The 21,784-nt window shown below is 32.7% G+C and overlaps 3 protein-coding genes across 3 annotated transcripts; 1 reads left to right on the top strand and 2 right to left on the bottom strand.

Annotated features, from left to right (window-relative positions):
- Positions 1 to 3,280: 3,280 nt before the first annotated feature.
- On the bottom strand, positions 3,281 to 6,724 carry LOC145633166 (putative disease resistance protein RGA1). Its single transcript, XM_081685445.1, has one exon. It carries the CDS (start codon positions 6,722 to 6,724, stop codon positions 3,281 to 3,283), a length of 3,444 nt encoding a protein of 1,147 aa, XP_081541571.1.
- Positions 6,725 to 13,740: 7,016 nt separating this feature from the next.
- On the top strand, positions 13,741 to 17,064 carry LOC145631076 (acetylajmalan esterase 1-like). Its single transcript, XM_081683176.1, has 5 exons — positions 13,741 to 13,996; positions 14,354 to 14,566; positions 16,239 to 16,384; positions 16,474 to 16,747; positions 16,844 to 17,064. Exons 1-5 carry the CDS (start codon positions 13,741 to 13,743, stop codon positions 17,062 to 17,064), a joined length of 1,110 nt encoding a protein of 369 aa, XP_081539302.1.
- Positions 17,065 to 17,615: 551 nt separating this feature from the next.
- On the bottom strand, positions 17,616 to 20,499 carry LOC145631075 (mitochondrial fission 1 protein A-like). Its single transcript, XM_081683175.1, has 5 exons — positions 20,319 to 20,499; positions 19,183 to 19,318; positions 18,530 to 18,654; positions 18,046 to 18,109; positions 17,616 to 17,934 (listed from the first exon to the last, which is right to left on the bottom strand). Exons 1-5 carry the CDS (start codon positions 20,409 to 20,411, stop codon positions 17,849 to 17,851), a joined length of 504 nt encoding a protein of 167 aa, XP_081539301.1. The 5' UTR covers positions 20,412 to 20,499; the 3' UTR covers positions 17,616 to 17,848.
- Between the last annotated feature and the right edge of the window lie 1,285 nt (positions 20,500 to 21,784).

Genomic DNA, 21,784 nt, shown 5'->3' with positions numbered 1-21,784 from the left:
GCATTAATATATTAAATTAACTTTAAAATAGAGATATTTGTATCGGGAGTATGCAGATATTTTTGTATATAAGAATAATTACACTGGAAGTATTATATTATAAGTCAAAATAAAATAATAGGTGTTACTCGAATGACCAAATGAGGTTAATTTTCTTTATTTTTTTTTTATTTTTTACTAGGTCGGCTAAAGTGTGTGACAACCATGTCTGAGGTTCTCTTACGGTTTGGCCTTATGTCACAACTTTAGTGGTTGGTAGCATTAATGCGAGGAAATACGTAAACAAATATTTTAAGGGTTATAAATGTCCACACACTATTCTTAAAAGCTAAAAAAAGAGACAATAAACATTAATGAGAGCAAAGAAGTAAATAAACATTTTAAAGGGTATAATCATCTTAACACTATTCATAAGAATTATTTCAAAAAAAATTCAAAGATAGGATAGGTATAAATGTGCACACAATATTCTTAAGAGTTAAAAAATAGAGACAATTAACATTAATAAGAACAAATAAATAAACAAACATTTTAAAGGGTATAATTGTCCAAACACTATTCATAAGAGTTACTTCTTCCATTTTTTTAGTTGACATACTTTAACATTTTTACACAATTAACAAATTTTGATTTGCATTGACTAGCTTTTGTGATTTATATATAGATACAATAAATCATTGTCATGTGGGATCAAGTTTGAATTGTATCAATGTAAATTTTATTAATATCTACTTTTAATAAATTTACAACGATGAATAGTCAGGGAAATAACTGATATTATTCGTATAGTCGATTTAGGTTACATTAATGGACAAATGGGGTTACTCAGATCATAAAATTAAATAAAATGACTCTTATAAATCAACATGGCCCACACGACTTACTGTATTTTTTTTGTTTTTGTTTATCCAAATTCAATTACCCTTATTACTCCGAATTGAAGTCATGTATTCCATGTTGGTGTCCTAGGATGGGAAAATTGTATTTTGTCACAATCAACAAGAGACTCCAAATAATGAATACTTGATCCTGGAATTCTATTTTTTTTTAAGCATAATTTTAGCCATGCTTTGTCTTCCGCGGAATAAACGAGATGCTTGTTCCAGATTTATGATTATGAAACACAATAAAACAGAATAGTCAATGACTTGTTCATGAAATATGAAATCCATTCCCTCGTTATAATCTCTAATCCAAGAATATCTATCATTCTTGTGTACAATTTATAATAGCATATTAATGCCATTAGTCAATGTCTAATTTTAAGGGAATTGATATTTACAGTCTTAAAAATGCGTATGAGAAGCTAAAAGTGATTTGATTCACACATAATTTGTCGTGGTTTGTAATTTACAATTTCAAGCAATTTGTAAAGTATTTTAAAATAACTTTTTTGTACATTTGCTATTGTTATGAATGTATGATACTCCCTGTGTATTTTTTTAAAAAAAAAAATTAAAACGTTTTGACTTTTACACCGCTCACCTAATCCAACTACTTTGATTAATGTTTGTGATTTATGCATAATAAATTATTTAATAAATACTCGTAGTTTATTAGTATTTTAATTGTTATAATTTTAATTAATAAAATTTAAGGATATCATTAGTCAAAGTTTTGTATAAACATAAGTGCAAAACATAAATTAAACATTTCACTTATGAAAATACGAAGAGAATAGATAATCATTACAATTTAAAAGTCAAAATAATTGGGTCTTTTTGCGTCGGTTTAAAAACTTATTCCCACAATATTGTCCACTTAGGTTTGTTTTTTTTTTTTTTTTTTTTTTTTTTTTTTTTTTTTTTTTTGCAAAGAACCGCTAACGGTGATAGCGGTTCTATACTTATAAAACCGCTAATGTCGTTAGCGGTTCTTGTATTATGTTCTTGTATAAGAAAACTTCACAAGTTAAAACTTAATATAAGAACCGCTAACGGCGTTAGCGGTTTTATAACAAGTATAGAACCGCTATCACCGTTAGCGATTCTTTGTTAAAAATAAAAATAAAAAATAAAAAAACCTTTTTCCAATCCTACGTGGACAATATTGTAGGAATAAGTTTTTAAACCTACGTAAATAGGGAATTAATTTACAATTCAACAATTTTTATGAAAATCGTTCGCATAGTAAATTTAATTGTGTTAATTTTATTGTTTAATGTACATTTTAATTAATTAAGGATGGTTTTAAATTGTTTCAAAAAAAAAAGGCTTTTAATAAATTGTAAAACGTTTATCTAAGGCCCTATTATTTTGACTTTTAAATTGTAATGATTATCTAAGTACATTAGGATATGATTTGAAATTGTTTTTTTTTAAAAAAAAAAAGGTAATATGATTACCATGATTTCAATACATGATTAGAAATCCTAAGAGAAGATCTATAATAAAACAAATATTTTTTTTTAATGAAATTTAATTACTTATAATTTTAGAATTTAGCACAACTCGTTAATTTAGGAAACTTTAATCCTAATGCAATAGCAATAACTTTAATTTCTTTTCTTCTGTTGCAAGTTAGTAAAACCTAATCTTCTAAGACTTACCCTTAACCGAATTAAATAACCGACTAAGACATCGATTTTTCTAACCTTAGATCCTATAAATACATACTCTTCCCCTCACTTTTTTAATCACAACACAACCCAAAAAAAAGTAGCAAGAAAATATGGCTAGCATGAAACTAGTATTCTTTATTGTTGTTGCTCTTTGCTCTTCCTTTCCTCTTCGTGCACTCTCTCAACAAATACCGAAAGTAGATGCGATCTATCAATTTGGCGATTCGATATATTAACTTATGTAATGTAATTGCTTACATTAATATGTACTTTTTTTAATTCCCTTTTATATTAACTAATTTGCCTTAGCGCATTTTGAACTTAGTGTCATAGTGTACGTTTTCGGTTGTGCTACCCCTCCCCCAAAATCCTGGATCCGCCACTGCATGTTACTACTTATGTTTGCTTTCAACTCTAATTTATTATTGCCCACTTTAACTTATGTAGTTATTATGGTATAACATAACATGATATCCAAATGTTTTATTTCGCTACAAAAGACAAACATTAGAGTATTAGACTTGAATTAAAAAAAAATGTGGTAACTGGAATGGTCAAATTAACTTTTCAATTAATAATACCAAAGTGTTGCTTCTCGTGCAGTAATTCACTTGAAAATGTTTACCAAGTTCAACATGGGCACAAAGAATTCTATAAATAATGTTAAAAGAGCATAATAGAAATTATTCTACAAAAAATTTACATACATAAAAAGGCATCTCATAAATCTAGTGGTAAGAATAAAAAGGAAGCATTATTGGAGGTGATTTCCTTGGAGGAGATGTGTTGAATGTTAAGCCAGTCTTCTCCGGTTGGATTTTGGCATCTTCTCTCTAGCTGTGTGGAGCAATACGAAATCTTAAGGTTCCTGAGAGAAGTGAGTTTTGGCATCCAATTCGGCATTGATTCTAGCTGATTGCAGCTTACTATAGACAAGGTTCGAAGGGCTTTCAAGAACTGCATCCAATTTGGCAACCTTTGTAGTTGTGGGAGATCAATCAGTTGTATGTAGGTTAGCGAATGATAGAGGGATTTCCATGGCGTGCCATCTTCTCCGTCTTCTAAAAGACTCAAATTATGGGTGTAGTATATGTCTAACATCTCCAAAGCAGTGAGATGTTCAATTCCTCCAGAAATACTCCTTAGTTTGGAGCAACCTATAATATACAAGGAACGCAATGAAGATGAGCAACTACGAAACACCTCCTCAACTACTTCCAAAGTCTCTACCTTGCTCTTTTTTATGGTCATAAATTCGAGACACCTAAAAACCTCCATGGGTAGTGAATTTAGCCACGCCACATCGTCAATGTCAACCTCCTTCAATATGGGAATTGAAATACTCCTCGAATTTCTAAGATCACAACAAAATGAACATGATGGAGAATTACAAGCATTCTCGATCTCACCCCTTTCGGTATTCATTATTTGGAGTCTATTGTTGAATGCGACTAAATGCAATCTTTCCAATTTAGGACACCATGGAGTACATGTCAAAAGCGGGCATCGTTCTATTCTTAATGACTTCAATTGAGGAAAAAGTATCCCACTGGTGCTGCTATCAACAAGGAGTTGATCTCCTGCCTCTACCCTTCTCATCCACCCTTTCAACTTTTGCAAATTCTTTAGCTCAAAGCGTTCAAGGGATGGAAAGAGTAGTGTGTTATCTTCTTCAATATTAATGTGCTCCAATTTGTCTAACTTTGAAAGTGTTAGGACTCTTAGATTACTCAAGTTTCCCAAACATGGTAGGTAGTCCAGTTCCCCGCAATTGATAAGACAAAGATTTACAAGATTTGGTAGAAGGGTTACCCAACTAGGCATCCTTGCACCATGATATCCTCGCACAACTAACTCTGTTAGATTAGAATGTGGCTGCAACTCCTCCATCAATCTTCTTTCTACATCGTTATTTATTCTTCCAATACATTCATCGAGTTTGAAATCAACTTTGATGCGATTGAGATGTTCCTTGTGCCTCAAGTATAATCCTCCCCTTATATTGCTCTCTTGAACACTTGTAGCATTATTAGGCCACCTAATGTCGATTTCAAGATGACCCTTCAAATTGTTAAGAGCCGTTAGGTATTCTAGTCTATCAAACCATTGCTTCCAACTTGAACAACTCCCATCTCCACCCACAATAAACTTATTCAAAGTGCGAAGGCAACTCAGCTTATCTATGCCTTTAGGCATAAAAGATAGACTAGAGCAACCATCTAAATCCAACGTCTCAAGCTTAACCAAGCTACTCAAATCTTTTGGCAACTCTTTTAGTTTATTACACCCTTTTAGTAGCAAGGTTTTCAGATTATATAATTTCGCTACAGACTTGGACAGCATTTCCAAATCTTTATTAAATGAGAGATCTACGTACCTCAAATGTAATAGCCCTCCAATAGAGTTTGGTAAACTCTTAATCATAGACCTAGCTAGGTCCAATGTCCTTAAGCATCTGCAGTTTGTAACGATTGCTTCTAGTGTGACTCTGTCCATATCAGCATCTTGACGCCAGTGGCCAGCATAAAAATATGAGCGAATATGAGTCTTACCAAAGGAGTATTTTGCAAATGAGCTTCTAGCGAGAGACAGATGACGAACCTTTTTATCTAGGTTGCCACTAGCCGTTTTCATTGTACAAAGCTCCTTCCCTATGACACTTTGAGCAACATCGTGCATGAGATCATGTATCATAAATGACTCTATTTCTCCATTTCTACTTTTTGATCGTACATTATGGAAAAAACATCTCCGCACCAATATAGATATATATTCCTCGCCTGCATCTTCTATGCTTTGACCTTCGTCTATTGGAACAATATACCCCTGTGCCATCCAAAGGCGTATCAACATCTGCTTGTCTATAATATAATTCTTCGGAAACACTGCACAATAACTAAAGCAACACTTTAACGGAGATTCAAGATGATGGTAGCTAAATTTTAACACCGGCATGATATCATTGTGGCTCTCTCTAATGTTGCCCAATCCGGCGATATCCCGAAACGATAGCCACTTACTCTTGTCTTGACCATACAAAATACCTCCTGCCACTTTTATAGCAAGAGGTATTTGAGCACATTTGTGAACAATCTCGCCCCCAATCTTAACCAAGTCATTATGAGGGTTTGATTGCTCCGATCCAAAGGCCGATCTTTCAAATAAGCGCCATGAATTCTCATGTGACAAGCCCTGGAGGTTGTGCATCGTGCCATTTCCTATGATTCTTGCCGTTGACTCGGAACGTGTAGTTGCCACAATCCAACTTCCCCTCTGATCTCCAATCAAGAACTTTGCTAGCTCATTCCATTGTGTACGATTCTCAGTCCATACATCATCTAACACGAGTAAGAATCTTTTGCCTGCTAGTTTTTCTCGAAGTTTGAGTTGTAGTAGATCCATGGTGGAATCCTCATGATTCTTCTCTCCCAAAATCTTACCAACAATTTCTTTCACGTCTAGTTGATTCTGATCATGATCAGAGACACAAGCCCACAACCTTAACGGAAACACACTTTTGACCCTTTCATCAACATACACAAGTTGGGCAAGAGCAGTTTTGCCCAACCCTCCCATTCCCACAATTGTGAGATACGACACATTTTGTTGAACATTAGAATCAAGCAACATACCAATGATGTTCTCCAAGTCATTTTCCCTCCCTATAATATCTGTTGCATCCACATAAGAACAGGTCTCAGGCCTTCTCTTCCTGATAGGCTCGTGATCAAGCTTAAAGCGAAATTGATCATCGTAAGCAATTGCATCCAACTTTTTCTTGATCTGTTTAACCCCTCGAGACATCTTGAATGCAATTCCACGTGGGTTGAAATTAGAAAAGAAGTGGCACGCCTTTCTGGAAAGACTAACACCATCCTCCTTTAGGAGTTGCTTTTGCTCGGCGAGTGTGACAAACTCATCAACTAGATCATCTGCTTCATAAACAGCATCCTTGAGATCTTGAAGCCAACCTTGTGCTTCATGGGAGAGCTCTTGCTTGGATTCCGCATCGAGCAACACGGCCTTGACAACCTCAACAGTACGTTGAAGATCATCAAGGTGAGATTTGTAGCCAAAGAGTGAGAGGGTCTCATTGACCTCCGAACATTGCAAGGCTGCAAACAAAGTTTGGGCAACAGAGAGCGTTGTGCCTACAATGTCCATTTCTAGGCAAAATAATGATGAGAAAAGATGGTACGAGTTTTGAGTTTGATCAAAAAGATTCATGCTTGGTTCAACATAAATAGAAGTAAAATACTATTAGTCCGTACTACAATATGACCCCTTAATTAATTCAATCATTTCGTTGAAATACTGTAACACTAGCACTTGCTAATATGATTAAAGTATCATCATTATTTAGCCTACTCGTTAACAATAATTATTTAAGAACAATTTGCTATTTAAAGTATCATCAGCATTATTATTAAGCTTACTCATCATTTCACTAACAACAATTATTTAAGACCAATTTGCTTAATTGTAATCGACATTATTATCTTTCTTTTCTTTAATAATCTAGAGCAGTTCGGCCATAGAATACGTATACATATTAGGTGGAGTCATGGTGGGTCCCACTAACTAATTTTCCTTCGAATTTCACCTTTCTTCTTCCTTAATTACCCTAATTAACCAATTATACTTTCGATTTCGCATTATTGTTTAGCTTGAAGAACAAATTAGCGAATAAAAACCCTAAATAACGCCTAATTGATTTGCAAGTTGATATTAAAATTAGACAAAGAGGAAGAGAAGGAAGAACATAGGTGAGAATCAAGGAATTGAAAAGAGAAGAACAATTGGTAGTGGGACCCACTGTGACATTGTATAGGGGAGTCGGGCAAAAATAGTGGTAGTTTTTAGTGTTTTAGATTAAACTAGGTGGTAAAATACAATAAAAAAAAAAAAGTAATAATTTACGGTGGTATTGTACAAAATGACAACAATAGCCGGTGGCATTTTTCAAATTTTCCTTAAAAAATTGTATTTTATTCGTTTATTTAATATTGCAAGATTTGCAACCGTTATTAATTTAGAAAGTTGTAGTACAAATATTGCAATATAAAAGTATTTAATTTCACCTTGAATTCAATAATATCCATTATATACATAGCAAGTTGATTAAAGAAGAAAATCATATATAAAAAGAGAAATTTAGGAAGTAGGTGAACATCAATATCAGCTAATTTCAAAGCAAAACAATTAAAAGATTAATCCTAGTGGTTCCGCCTTCCACGAACTTGCGTTATTTGTTTGTTCTTCTTCAATTGATCGGTTGGTTGTAGAAATGTAGAATTTAAAATTTAAAATTAATGATGAAACTTTACTATAGAACCTAATAATCACAAACAAATAGTAATAAAAGTTAAAAGTAATTAATAAATGGGAAAGAATTAACTTTAAATAATAATGTAAAAACTATTCCCTTTATTCCCAAAGAAGGTTGCAATTGGTGATTTTATATAGCTAATAAGGAAATAAGATAGTGAAAAACAATGATTAGATATCATATATATGAAGTATGAAGTTTTGTATGTGGCTAGCCACACGGTGTGACCACATTAATTTATAAGAGTAATCTTCATTTATATGTATGAGTAACTTCAATTTTTCATTAGAGTAACCTCATGTTGTCCATAAAAGTAACCTAAATTTATTATATGAGTGAATTCAAGTAATTTAGAAATAAGTAACTTCATTTGTTCATTCGAGTATTTTCACTTATTTAAGAGAGTAACCCTAGTTCTCATTTAAATAACCTACATACACGTTAAGGTAACCTCATTTGCTTATCAATGTAACCCCCTATTACTTAATTAATTGTCTTGTATGTGATTATGTAAGGTTGACACCATGTGACTAGCCATATATAAGACTTTGTGATCAAGCATTAATATATTAAATTAACTTTAAAATAGAGATATTTGTATCGGGAGTATGCAGATATTTTTGTATATAAGAATAATTACACTGGAAGTATTATATTATAAGTCAAAATAAAATAATAGGTGTTACTCGAATGACCAAATGAGGTTAATTTTCTTTATTTTTTTTTTATTTTTTACTAGGTCGGCTAAAGTGTGTGACAACCATGTCTGAGGTTCTCTTACGGTTTGGCCTTATGTCACAACTTTAGTGGTTGGTATCATTAATGCGAGGAAATACGTAAACAAATATTTTAAGGGTTATAAATGTCCACACACTATTCTTAAAAGCTAAAAAAAGAGACAATAAACATTAATGAGAGCAAAGAAGTAAATAAACATTTTAAAGGGTATAATCATCTTAACACTATTCATAAGAATTATTTCAAAAAAAATTCAAAGATAGGATAGGTATAAATGTGCACACAATATTCTTAAGAGTTAAAAAATAGAGACAATTAACATTAATAAGAACAAATAAATAAACAAACATTTTAAAGGGTATAATTGTCCAAACACTATTCATAAGAGTTACTTCTTCCATTTTTTTAGTTGACATACTTTAACATTTTTACACAATTAACAAATTTTGATTTGCATTGACTAGCTTTTGTGATTTATATATAGATACAATAAATCATTGTCATGTGGGATCAAGTTTGAATTGTATCAATGTAAATTTTATTAATATCTACTTTTAATAAATTTACAACGATGAATAGTCAGGGAAATAACTGATATTATTCGTATAGTCGATTTAGGTTACATTAATGGACAAATGGGGTTACTCAGATCATAAAATTAAATAAAATGACTCTTATAAATCAACATGGCCCACACGACTTACTGTATTTTTTTTGTTTTTGTTTATCCAAATTCAATTACCCTTATTACTCCGAATTGAAGTCATGTATTCCATGTTGGTGTCCTAGGATGGGAAAATTGTATTTTGTCACAATCAACAAGAGACTCCAAATAATGAATACTTGATCCTGGAATTCTATTTTTTTTTAAGCATAATTTTAGCCATGCTTTGTCTTCCGCGGAATAAACGAGATGCTTGTTCCAGATTTATGATTATGAAACACAATAAAACAGAATAGTCAATGACTTGTTCATGAAATATGAAATCCATTCCCTCGTTATAATCTCTAATCCAAGAATATCTATCATTCTTGTGTACAATTTATAATAGCATATTAATGCCATTAGTCAATGTCTAATTTTAAGGGAATTGATATTTACAGTCTTATGCTCCCCAAGTGGGTTTAGATGCAGAAGAGAAACGACAATTTTGGGAGGACCTAGACGAGGTGGTGCAGGGTGTCCACCACTCAGAGAAGTTATATATTGGAGGGGATCTAAATGGGCACGTTGGGGCGAGCCGAGATGGCTATGAGAGTGTCCATGGAGGCTTTGGGTATGGGCAGAGGGACGCCGGTGGTGAAGCTATTATGGATTTTGCCCAATCATATGATTTAATTTTGGCTAATACTTGGTTTAAGAAGAGGGATTCACACTTGATAACTTTTCGGAATGGAGCAAATGCAACTCAAATAGACTTCCTGCTCACAAGGAGCATAGATAGACAAAGTTGCATAAACTGTAAGGTTATCCCAGGGGAGAGTGTGGTCACCCAACACCGGCTATTGGTAATGACTATTCGTCTGAAAGAGAAGGCGAAGAAAAAAGTTAGACAAGAAGAACCAAGGATAAGATGGTGGACCCTAAGGGATGCAAAAGCTAAGGTTTTTACAGAAAAGGTAATTGAAGAAGCGGATTGGGATGGAGAGGTGGATCCGGACATGACTTGGTTACGAATGAAGAACTGTTTCCTAAGAGTGGCCAAAGAGGTCTTAGGGGAAGTAAGGGGAAGAACTTCGGTACAGAGAGATACTTCGTGGTGGAATGAAGAGGTGAAAGCAGTAATTAAGCAAAAAAGGGAATGCTATCAAGCCTTAGGAAAATGTAGGAGTGATGAAACCTTTGCAGCGTATAAGGAGGCTAAGAGTAAGGCAAAGGCAGCTGTTCGCCAAGCAAAAGAAAAGGCATATCAGGAGGTTTATGAAAAGCTTGATTCCAAGGAGGGAGAAAGGATCATTTATAAGATGGCAAAGAGAAGACAAGAGGCAAGGAAGGATATTGGCATGGTGAAGTGTGTCAAAGATAAGAACCAAATGGTCCTAGTGCAAGAGGAGGGCATCAAGGACAGGTGGAAGGGGTACTTCGATGAATTATTTAATGGAAGTAATGGAGTTGTGATAGGAGATACCTCTATGAGTGATGAAGAAATCAACATGGAGTATGTGCGAAGGATTAGGAGAGTAGAGGTGGAGATTGCACTGAGGAAGATGAAACCTAAGAAGGCGGTTGGCCCTGATGGGGTACCGATAGAGGTGTGGAGGTGTTTGGGTAAGATTGGTATTGATTGGTTAACAAACCTTTTCAACAAGATATGGACGGCTACAAGGATCCCACAAGATTGGAGGAAGAGCACCTTGGTCCCGGTTTATAAAAACAAAGGAGACGCTCAAGATTGTTCTAACTATCGAGGAATTAAGCTTATGAGCCATACTATGAAGTTGTGGGAAAGGGTGATTGAACAAAGGTTGAGGGCATGCACAAGCATTTCAGATAACCAATTTGGTTTTATGCCTGGGAGATCTACTATGGAGGCAATCCATTTGATAAGACAAATGATGGAGTTTTATAGGGTAAAGAAGAAAGATCTTCATATGGTCTTTATTGATTTAGAGAAGGCATATGACAAGGTGCCAAGAGAGATACTTTGGTGGGCAATGTTGAAGAAAGGTATCCCACGAAGGTATGTAGACCTAGTTAAGGATATGTATCGGGATGTGTCAACAAATGTGAGGACATGCGGAGGGTTGACAAAAGATTTCCCTATTACAATCGGATTGCATCAAGGGTCTGCATTAAGCCCTTTTCTTTTTGCAACGGTTCTAGATGAAGTAACTAGACCAATTCAAGATGAGGTTCCATGGTGTATGTTGTTCGCAGATGATATCGTTTTGGTGGATGAGACTAAGGATGGGGTTAATGTCAAGTTGGAGCAATGGAGGCAAAGGTTGGAATCTAGAGGGTTTAAGCTAAGTCGGAGTAAGACTGAATATTTGGTATGTCGTTTTGGCACTCAGAGGGGGACAAGCAATGAAGTGGTGAGTTTGGATGGAAAGGATTTGACCATGAGTGAATGTTTTAAGTACCTAGGGTCGATCATCCAGAAGAATGGTGACATTGATCAAGACGTGACCCACAGGATTAAGTCAGGGTGGCTTAAATGGAGAGCGGCCACGGGAGTGTTATGCGACCGCAGCATTCCCTTAAAGTTGAAGGGAAAATTCTACAGGACTGCCATAAGACCAGTGTTGCTCTATGGTACAGAATGTTGGGCTTCTAAGAAAGAGCATATTAAAAAGATGGAGGTTACGGAAATGCGCATGTTAAGGTGGATGTGTGGAAACACTTTAAGAGATAGAATCAGAAATGAGGTTATTCGCAAGAAAGTAGGTGTGGCGGGCATTGTAGATAAATTAAGGGAAAATCGTCTGCGTTGGTTTGGACATGTAAGACGGAGACCCGAGGGTGCACCGGTGCGAAGAGTGGAAGAGTGGGACCATGGAGGGATTAAACGAGGAAGAGGGAGACCAAAGATGACTTGGTTGGAAGGAGTGAGGAAGGATATGAAGTGCATGGATTTACGTGAGGATGAAGTTTTGGATCGTAAGGGATGGAGGAGAAAGATTTATGTTGATGACTACACGGAATAATCAAATTTGGTTCATGTTAGCCGACCCCACTTTTGGGATTAAGGCTTTGATTGATTGATTGATTGATTGATTGATATTTACAGTCTTAAAAATGCGTATGAGAAGCTAAAAGTGATTTGATTCACACATAATTTGTCGTGGTTTGTAATTTACAATTTCAAGCAATTTGTAAAGTATTTTAAAATAACTTTTTTGTACATTTGCTATTGTTATGAATGTATGATACTCCCTGTGTATTTTTTTAAAAAAAAAAATTAAAACGTTTTGACTTTTACACCGCTCACCTAATCCAACTACTTTGATTAATGTTTGTGATTTATGCATAATAAATTATTTAATAAATACTCGTAGTTTATTAGTATTTTAATTGTTATAATTTTAATTAATAAAATTTAAGGATATCATTAGTCAAAGTTTTGTATAAACATAAGTGCAAAACATAAATTAAACATTTCACTTATGAAAATACGAAGAGAATAGATAATCATTACAATTTAAAAGTCAAAATAATTGGGTCTTTTTGCGTCGGTTTAAAAACTTATTCCCACAATATTGTCCACTTAGGTTTGTTTTTTTTTTTTTTTTTTTTTTTTTTTTTTTTTTTTTGCAAAGAACCGCTAACGGTGATAGCGGTTCTATACTTATAAAACCGCTAATGTCGTTAGCGGTTCTTGTATTATGTTCTTGTATAAGAAAACTTCACAAGTTAAAACTTAATATAAGAACCGCTAACGGCGTTAGCGGTTTTATAACAAGTATAGAACCGCTATCACCGTTAGCGATTCTTTGTTAAAAATAAAAATAAAAAATAAAAAAACCTTTTTCCAATCCTACGTGGACAATATTGTAGGAATAAGTTTTTAAACCTACGTAAATAGGGAATTAATTTACAATTCAACAATTTTTATGAAAATCGTTCGCATAGTAAATTTAATTGTGTTAATTTTATTGTTTAATGTACATTTTAATTAATTAAGGATGGTTTTAAATTGTTTCAAAAAAAAAAGGCTTTTAATAAATTGTAAAACGTTTATCTAAGGCCCTATTATTTTGACTTTTAAATTGTAATGATTATCTAAGTACATTAGGATATGATTTGAAATTGTTTTTTTTTAAAAAAAAAAAGGTAATATGATTACCATGATTTCAATACATGATTAGAAATCCTAAGAGAAGATCTATAATAAAACAAATATTTTTTTTTAATGAAATTTAATTACTTATAATTTTAGAATTTAGCACAACTCGTTAATTTAGGAAACTTTAATCCTAATGCAATAGCAATAACTTTAATTTCTTTTCTTCTGTTGCAAGTTAGTAAAACCTAATCTTCTAAGACTTACCCTTAACCGAATTAAATAACCGACTAAGACATCGATTTTTCTAACCTTAGATCCTATAAATACATACTCTTCCCCTCACTTTTTTAATCACAACACAACCCAAAAAAAAGTAGCAAGAAAATATGGCTAGCATGAAACTAGTATTCTTTATTGTTGTTGCTCTTTGCTCTTCCTTTCCTCTTCGTGCACTCTCTCAACAAATACCGAAAGTAGATGCGATCTATCAATTTGGCGATTCGATATCGGACACCGGTAACTTGATACGTGAATCCCCCATCGGAGAACATACAACCTTTGCAAGACTTCCTTATGGACAAACTTACTTCCATAAGCCTACTGGTCGTTGCTCCAATGGTCTTCTCATGATCGATTTTTTTGGTATGTCACCTTGCATTGTTAATAGAGTCACTAATCACCTTTTATGTTTATTTAGTTTTTTTTTTTTTTTTTTTTTTGGGTCTAATATAATTGCACCAATTTAATTTTTGCATTATTCATATTAATTGACAACATATTTTAAAGAAAATATACAAACAAATCAAATATTATTAAATTTATAAATGGTCAAAATTATGCGTTCATTTAACACGTATACAAATGCAATAGTAGTGTATAATTAAATCGAATTGATTGGAGTGACAAAATATTACAAAGAATCTATTATCTATAAATCACTAAAACCAATTTATAAATATTTGTATGACTAATAAATTTTGTTTATTGTATAAATTGCAGCAAGATACTTGAATTTGCCCTTGCTTGATGCATATCTTAATGAAGCCGGTAACTTCACTCATGGCGTGAACTTTGCTGTCGCGGGATCGACGGCTCTCGACACTTCAACCTTAGCTGCTAAAAACATTACATCGCCGGTTACCAACAGTTCATTATCTGTTCAAATGGCTTGGTTTAAGTCTCACCTTAATTCACTCTGCCCTAATCCTAAAGGTAATTAAACTTCTCGTCCCATCCTAAATATTATTTTTTAATGATATCCCTACTTTTTAAAAAGTTTGAGATAACTCTTTTGTATTAAATAATCTAAATATATATATATACTTTGTATTTAAAAACACAAACCATTATCCCTATATTCCCATATGTAAATTTTATTTTTTCCCAATGCCACATGTCCCCTCATTTAGTCTTTCTTTTTTTTAATCCCCTTTCTCATATTAAAAAAAAAAAAAATAAAAAAAAAAATACATGTATGAATGTTGTTTTGTTCACTTTCCCCCAATTTAATTTCTTTTATAATCAATAATAATCTATTAACCTATACTAAAAGCGAACCTATAATGACACTTGACATAATGTCATTCATTTTTTCCTATCAATTTCATTATTTCCTTAATTATTATATTATATTTTTATTTTATTATATAATTATTTCCTCATTTAATTATTATATTTTATTATATTCTTATCATATAATATTTATGTATACATAGTAAATATATATACCGTATCAACCATATCGTTCACAAAATAGAAATAATGTGAAAAGTAGTACGTATAAAATCTTTTCAAATTTCCAATATTATTTTTATACTCCACAATACTATCTACATATAGTTTTCATTCACCATTAAATATCACATTTATGCATGATTAACAATGGATATGAGTAAAAAAAATTAATTTTACATATTTATATAAAAAAAATTCTCCAACTTTTATCATGTGATAAAAAAATTATTTTAATTAAAAAAGAAAATTCATTTTGGTAGCATATATTCTTTGTATAAATTTTAAAATTATACATAAGGTTTATAAAAACAAAATCATTTTATTATATTATGCTTCGTACAAACATACATAACATATATTGGAAAATTAAATCTAATTATTTGATAGAGTATAAAACATATTTTTTTGGGCCTCAACCAAAACCTTAAAATGATGGTTTCTAAGGATAATTTGACCTAAATTTCATATTTCATAATTATATTAAGTTTTACACTATTTTTGATAGTTTCTAAGCATAACCCGTAATCAAACCGAAATTTGACTCGAACTCGACCTGCTGACCCAAATTGCCACCCCTAATTGGTTTAAACTAAAATTCAAGTTATTTTATTACAAATAATTTTTTTGGATAAACTTTTATTGAATTAACACCACTATTTATTATTTATTTGTTTTAAAATTTAATTATGACCGTGCATGGCACGGGACTTAAACTAGTATATACTAAAAGACACGCCAGCAATGACACGTGTCATCTCCTGATGAATCTCTTAGTTTTGATTTTTTATTTTTTTTGGTTAAAATTTATTTAATGTAAATTTTTAATAAAGTAAATATAGATTGGCTAAAACGTAAATTGCCTTAATTGTACAAAACTATATAGCAAGAGTTTATTTTATAATAATATGAAATATATTGGAACTTTAACAACCGTGCATTATTGCACGGGACCTAACCTAGTTACATTTAATTTTCATCTCTTCTTCTCCTCTATAAATTATTCTTTTTCCAATATACATATATTAAAAAATAATTATTTATATTGTATACTTATAAACAAACCGTGCATTGCACGGGACAGAAGGCTAGTTAAAGATAATAGTGATGATCGAGGAAATAATTACTAATTTTTTTAATCAAATGTATGCAGATTGTAAGGCCAAACTCGCAAATGCATTATTTATTATCGAAACCGGAGGCAACGACTTTAACTACGCGTTTTTTGGACGAAAATCAATGGAAGAAGTGCAACAAATGGTAGATGAAGTCATTCAAGCCATTATTAGTGCCGTGAAGGTTGGTATCTTTTCTAAATTATAATGTCTATCGATTTTAATTATTCACAATATAACATAATTAACGATTTTATATGAATGCTAATGCAGGAAGTGATTAATTTAGGTGGTACTAAAGTTGTAATTCCTGGTAACTTTGCAATCGGTTGCATGCCTATTTATCTAAGTGCTTTCGAGACAAATGACCCGAATATGTACGATGAGCTACAATGTCTAAAGGGTTTGAATGGATTCGCAACGTACCAAAATGTTCGATTACAAGAAGCTATCAAGGACCTTCAAACACAGTATCCAAATGTTGCAATTGTCTATGCTGATTATTTCAATGCATTGAAGGGACTCCTTCAAAATGCTGCTTCAAATGGTTAGTTTATTGCCAATTTATAATGTATGATTTTGAAATCAATATTTTATCCGTTTGTTTTAATATGGTACTAATACGTAATAATTAATTATACAGGTTTTGCGAAGGGTGAAGTGCAAAAGACATGCTGTGGCATTGGTGATAATAAGTACAATTTTAACATAACTCGAATGTGTGGCAACAATGGAGTTCCTGTTTGCCACGATCCATCTAAGCTAGTGAGTTGGGATGGAGTCCATATGACTCAGCACGCGTACAGAGTTATGGCTAAGGGGTTATTCAAGCAGATTGTTCAAGGCATCTCCAATAAAGTTTAATTTCTTTTCGTGCGAGTTAATTATACTACCTTGCAGCAATATTTCTATGTACTGTAGATTCATTTTAACTTTGATAAACATAAGGAGTATATTGTTGAAGTATTTCTAGTTCCTGAATTTTTTAAATGACAGTTTTTAAGGCAATTCAGAGTAAATTTGTTTATTTAAAAGTTTTTTCATTAAATTAATATTCCCTTATCATGGAAAAAAAAAAGGTACCAATAATAGCGGGTCATTAGAGATTTTAATAACTTAACGGCATCATTAATTAAAAAAAATAGCCTAAAAATTACTTTTTATTTGATAAAAAAGGGCTACATTGTACAGTTTGTACTCCTCGTTTGTGGTCTGAGTACCTCATTGTTGTAATATCATATCTAAAGACATTTGAATAAACACCAACATTACCCTCATATACCTGAGAGATTGTTGGATTATCTTTCCAACGGTCAGCTTTGGATCATAACAATTAGCTTTGGCTTCCTGGGCAGCCAAGTCTAGAAAAGGTTGATACATTCAATAAAAACATCAACTGACGAAACAAGTAAATTCACGTAAAAATCTTATACAGCATTTGATAGCAAAGTAAAATCAAAACTGCCTGATGGCGATACATCAAGTCTGGTTATGTATGAAGAACGAAAAACTCCTAATTACGTTGAAAAGATTATTTATCAAATTCATCCATGCACAGAGTATATATAGGCATCGCGTCTACACAGGAAAGAAGAGTCAAGATATGATAGTTGCAGTTGTCACTTGACTTGAACAAAATTTAACTTTCTCACTTCTTACGAGCCACAGCAGCAGCAATTCCTCCAACAAGAAGACCCACTGCAGTAGCTGTTATGCCAATCCCAATAACACCATCTGTATTTGATAGCGAAAGACAGCAATAAGAAAATAGCTTCATGTGAGTTCAGGCTTATGAAAAGCAACTCTTCTGAAATTGAATAGAGAATTAGAATTCGCATTTCTTACCTCTGGCAATTCGATCTTCCACATTTTTCTTCAGGGTTAATGCTTGCCTCCAGTCAGGTGCAATCTGCAAAGTCAAAATATCAATTTATGCCATTAATAGGACACAGTTGCAAGCAGATAGTATCCATTTTTATTAATTTATACAAATCTATGTCTTTTTTTTTTAATCATAATAAATAATAAAATAAATAATAAAAAATCATTTTTGAAGTGTTTTCCAAATAATATACACCATAAATAAGCAATTTCTAACCGGAAACATCACAGTTAAGCAAACACAGACAACATCAGCCAGATTAGAGGATATGGGATGCAATGAAATCACAAATGAAATAAGCTCATCATTGTTTGAAATTGTTCTGTCATCCTACACAGCTATCAAAAGACCTTTCCCAGAAAAGGAATTATGGCCTTGAGAACACCCACAACAACCAGTTTGCCAATTCTATCAAACCACTCTACAATACAGAACCAGAAAGGTTACCTCAAGACACTGTTCCACAAGTTGCCTGCTTCTTGCAAAATCACCACTTCTGTAGTATCCCACACCGAGCAGATAAATCTTCTCTCTCCTTTCAAGTGGACCGCTGCTTGTATTAGCAAGTGATGCTGCCAAAAGCCAGGACACAATTTTTATTTCTACGTAGCAGTTCAATTTGGGAGATAGGGGAACGGAGCCTTAATACTAAGGAATGAAATTTTCATATCAGCCGATCTTTAGACCCTAACTTGTGACACTAGTGACAGACCAGAAGATAAGTCTCATTAAGTTATATGTTCAGGGGGGTTTGCTAATGCATTCACAAAAGAGAAAGATGTATGAAAACAACCAGTGTGCAAAAAATAAATATGAGAGATATGTTAACGTTTGATAAACTGATACATGAAATAGCCTACAGTTCAGAGTACAGTCTAGATGCAAGAGCATATTACCAAAATAACAGCAGTTTCAGTAAATTAGGGTGGGTAAGGTAGAGCATAGATAAAAGCAATGCAACCTTAGGCATATTATTAGAAAGCTAACCTAAGAACTGCTACAAAATTATCAATGAAAAGATTTTAAATACAAAAATTATCAAACATTAAAAGCATGACATAAGAAGAACCATCCATAGTTGAAAAGGTGACCAAATTTACCTTCAACCATAGCTATCCCTCGCTGCACATCCTCAGCACGTCTAGAATGGACAAGAGCCCATGATAGCCTCATCAGACATTCGCTTCTCTGTTCATCACTGGAATTGGCAGCTTCTGCAACCTCTCGCTCAAGTCCCTAAAAGTTATATAAAATAATTATCAGCTATCATATCCAACTGCTCTGTCTCTGTTTGGGGAAGGAGGGATCAGTTCAAAGAAAAATGATATGCATTATAAATATGAGGAATAGGAACCAAGCCACACAAAAGGGGAAAATGAGAGTATGAGAATCGGACAAAAAAAGGCGCACAAAAGGAAAGGAAAAGACAAATAAGGTTCAACGAAACAGAACACACACAAAATAACATAACCATACATTGTATCACTGTAACGCTAAGGATTCAATAATCCTACTCAAGATTACATATCGCAATGCTCCATCAATATAGACATAATCACATACAGGTGAGCAAAACCTCCAATCTCAAGCGAATCATTGGAGCATGAGCATAACTGGACAAACCAAACATCGATCCAATTTCATCATAGTTTTCCACATTATCACTGAAGCAGGCAGATGTCTCTTCCCAATCCGAAATCACACAACAATAACCACAAACAGTCATTGGCTAATCAAAGTGGAATTGGACAGAAATGCTAACAATAATTTCATACAACATGCAATAGCTTAAAATTACTAAAAACAAATACAGGATATCCTAACAATCCCAAAATCAAGGCGTGGTAGCGAACATTTTCAAGATTTTCCACTTCCTGTCACAGAAATTTCATCTTAATTCCAGACATATATTAAGAAATCCTTCTGATATTAATAAGCAGTAATAACTATATGAAAGATATTGAAAAAATCAATCATGGCAAGAACAAGCTCATCAAATCTCAACATTCAGATGAACAATTGCAATTTCCAAAAATCAACCATATCACATAAAAACAACAACGAAAATAACGAATTCTTCCAAATAACAATCAAAATTGTGTTGAATCATTAAACAAAGCAACAAAAATGGAAAAATTGCAAAACAGAATTACATAAATCAAAATCAAACAAAAAAAATTGAAACAAACAGAACCCTAAAGTAATCAAACCACAAATGAAAGAAAAGAAAGCTTACAGAAATAGTATCAGGATCACACCAAGGAATTTGATCGCCGCCACCGAAGAAATTTCCGACGGATTCAAAGAATTTTCCGATTTTCGCATCCATTTTTTGCCCTAAAATTTGAAATTTGTTGCGTTTTGATGAGAGAGAAAGGGGAAAAATTGTTAAGGAGTGAATTAATACGTTGAAATGACAAAATAACAAAATGGCAAGGCTTTTATATTGGTTTTTTAATTTCGTTTTGATTTTAATTTAGTATGACGTATACGCTTTTGGGGGTATTTGCTCGCTTTAAAGATGGTATAGTGGAAATAAAAGACGCGATTAAGTTATTGACTCATTTGTTTTTGTATTAACAAGTAATTGACTTTTGCCATTATACTGTAGTTTATACTTTATAGGCTCATGACCTTATTCTAATTAGAGGTTTCTATTGAATGAATCTTGTGAAAATAGTCTAAAACTAATTCAATTTGGGATTAATCTAACTGAATTGTTAGAAATATGAAAAGGCTTAAATTTGAAGCTCATCTATTTAAAACTTTAAGCACATTGATTTGACACGACCTTATTATGTTATTACTCAACTAGTAGGTTTCCATTCACGCACTAATTTGTTTCTCATTAGTTACTCGTTTCATTTTTTGTTTTTTATACTTCCTCCATTTCTATTTACTTCATTACTTGACTCATAGCTTTGGGCACAATATTTTAGGAGAAGAGAAGGAAATTGTAGTTTTGTGGCCCTTGTTGTACATGGCTTACCTTATTACCCTTAAAAGTTGTCCCCATATGCATTTTATAAGGGTAATTTAGAGAATTTTCTACGCTTACTAAATATAGTTGTAAACCATAAAAATTCAAACCTGCAATATATAATTAAAGAGGTAGAAAAATATACGGGAACAATTATTTCATTAATAATTTGTGGGGTTACAACTCTCGTAGATCTCTTGTTTATTGTACAGGGCTTTGTCGGCTTATCTGACACCTAATAATTAACAAAATTTCGGTGTCAACAATAGTATGGGTCAAAATATGACATTTTCATTATAAGAATGTTAGTCAAGTAAATAGAAACAAAATAAGTATTACGTCTGTAAAACTTAAAAAGTATTACTCGTTTAGCAATTAGTAATAATAACACAAGTTTTTAGGTCTAACTTTCAAAGTAGCATACAAAAATGTGACATAACAACTAATTACTAATGTTAAGTCTTTCTTATTTTGGCCTAATTTGGTAATTAGTTGGTAGTATTAATTGATTTGACTAGCTCATTGAATTATAGGCGGTTAACACAATTGGTTCAATCTATCTTATTGAACTCAGAACTCTGATAATCATGCTGTTATGGTATCAGAAAATATCTACCGGACCATTTCAATACATAAATTGATACACAGGCATGATATAGTGATATGTGTTATACCATTGCAGTACCTTTTAACAAGGATCATTCAATCATATTCTATTTCAA

This window comes from Chenopodium album, chromosome 5 (assembly GCF_948465745.1).
Source record: "Chenopodium album chromosome 5, dcCheAlbu1.1, whole genome shotgun sequence".
Classification (NCBI taxonomy): domain Eukaryota; kingdom Viridiplantae; phylum Streptophyta; class Magnoliopsida; order Caryophyllales; family Amaranthaceae; genus Chenopodium; species Chenopodium album.
This window is presented reverse-complemented; position numbering and strand designations above follow the sequence as displayed.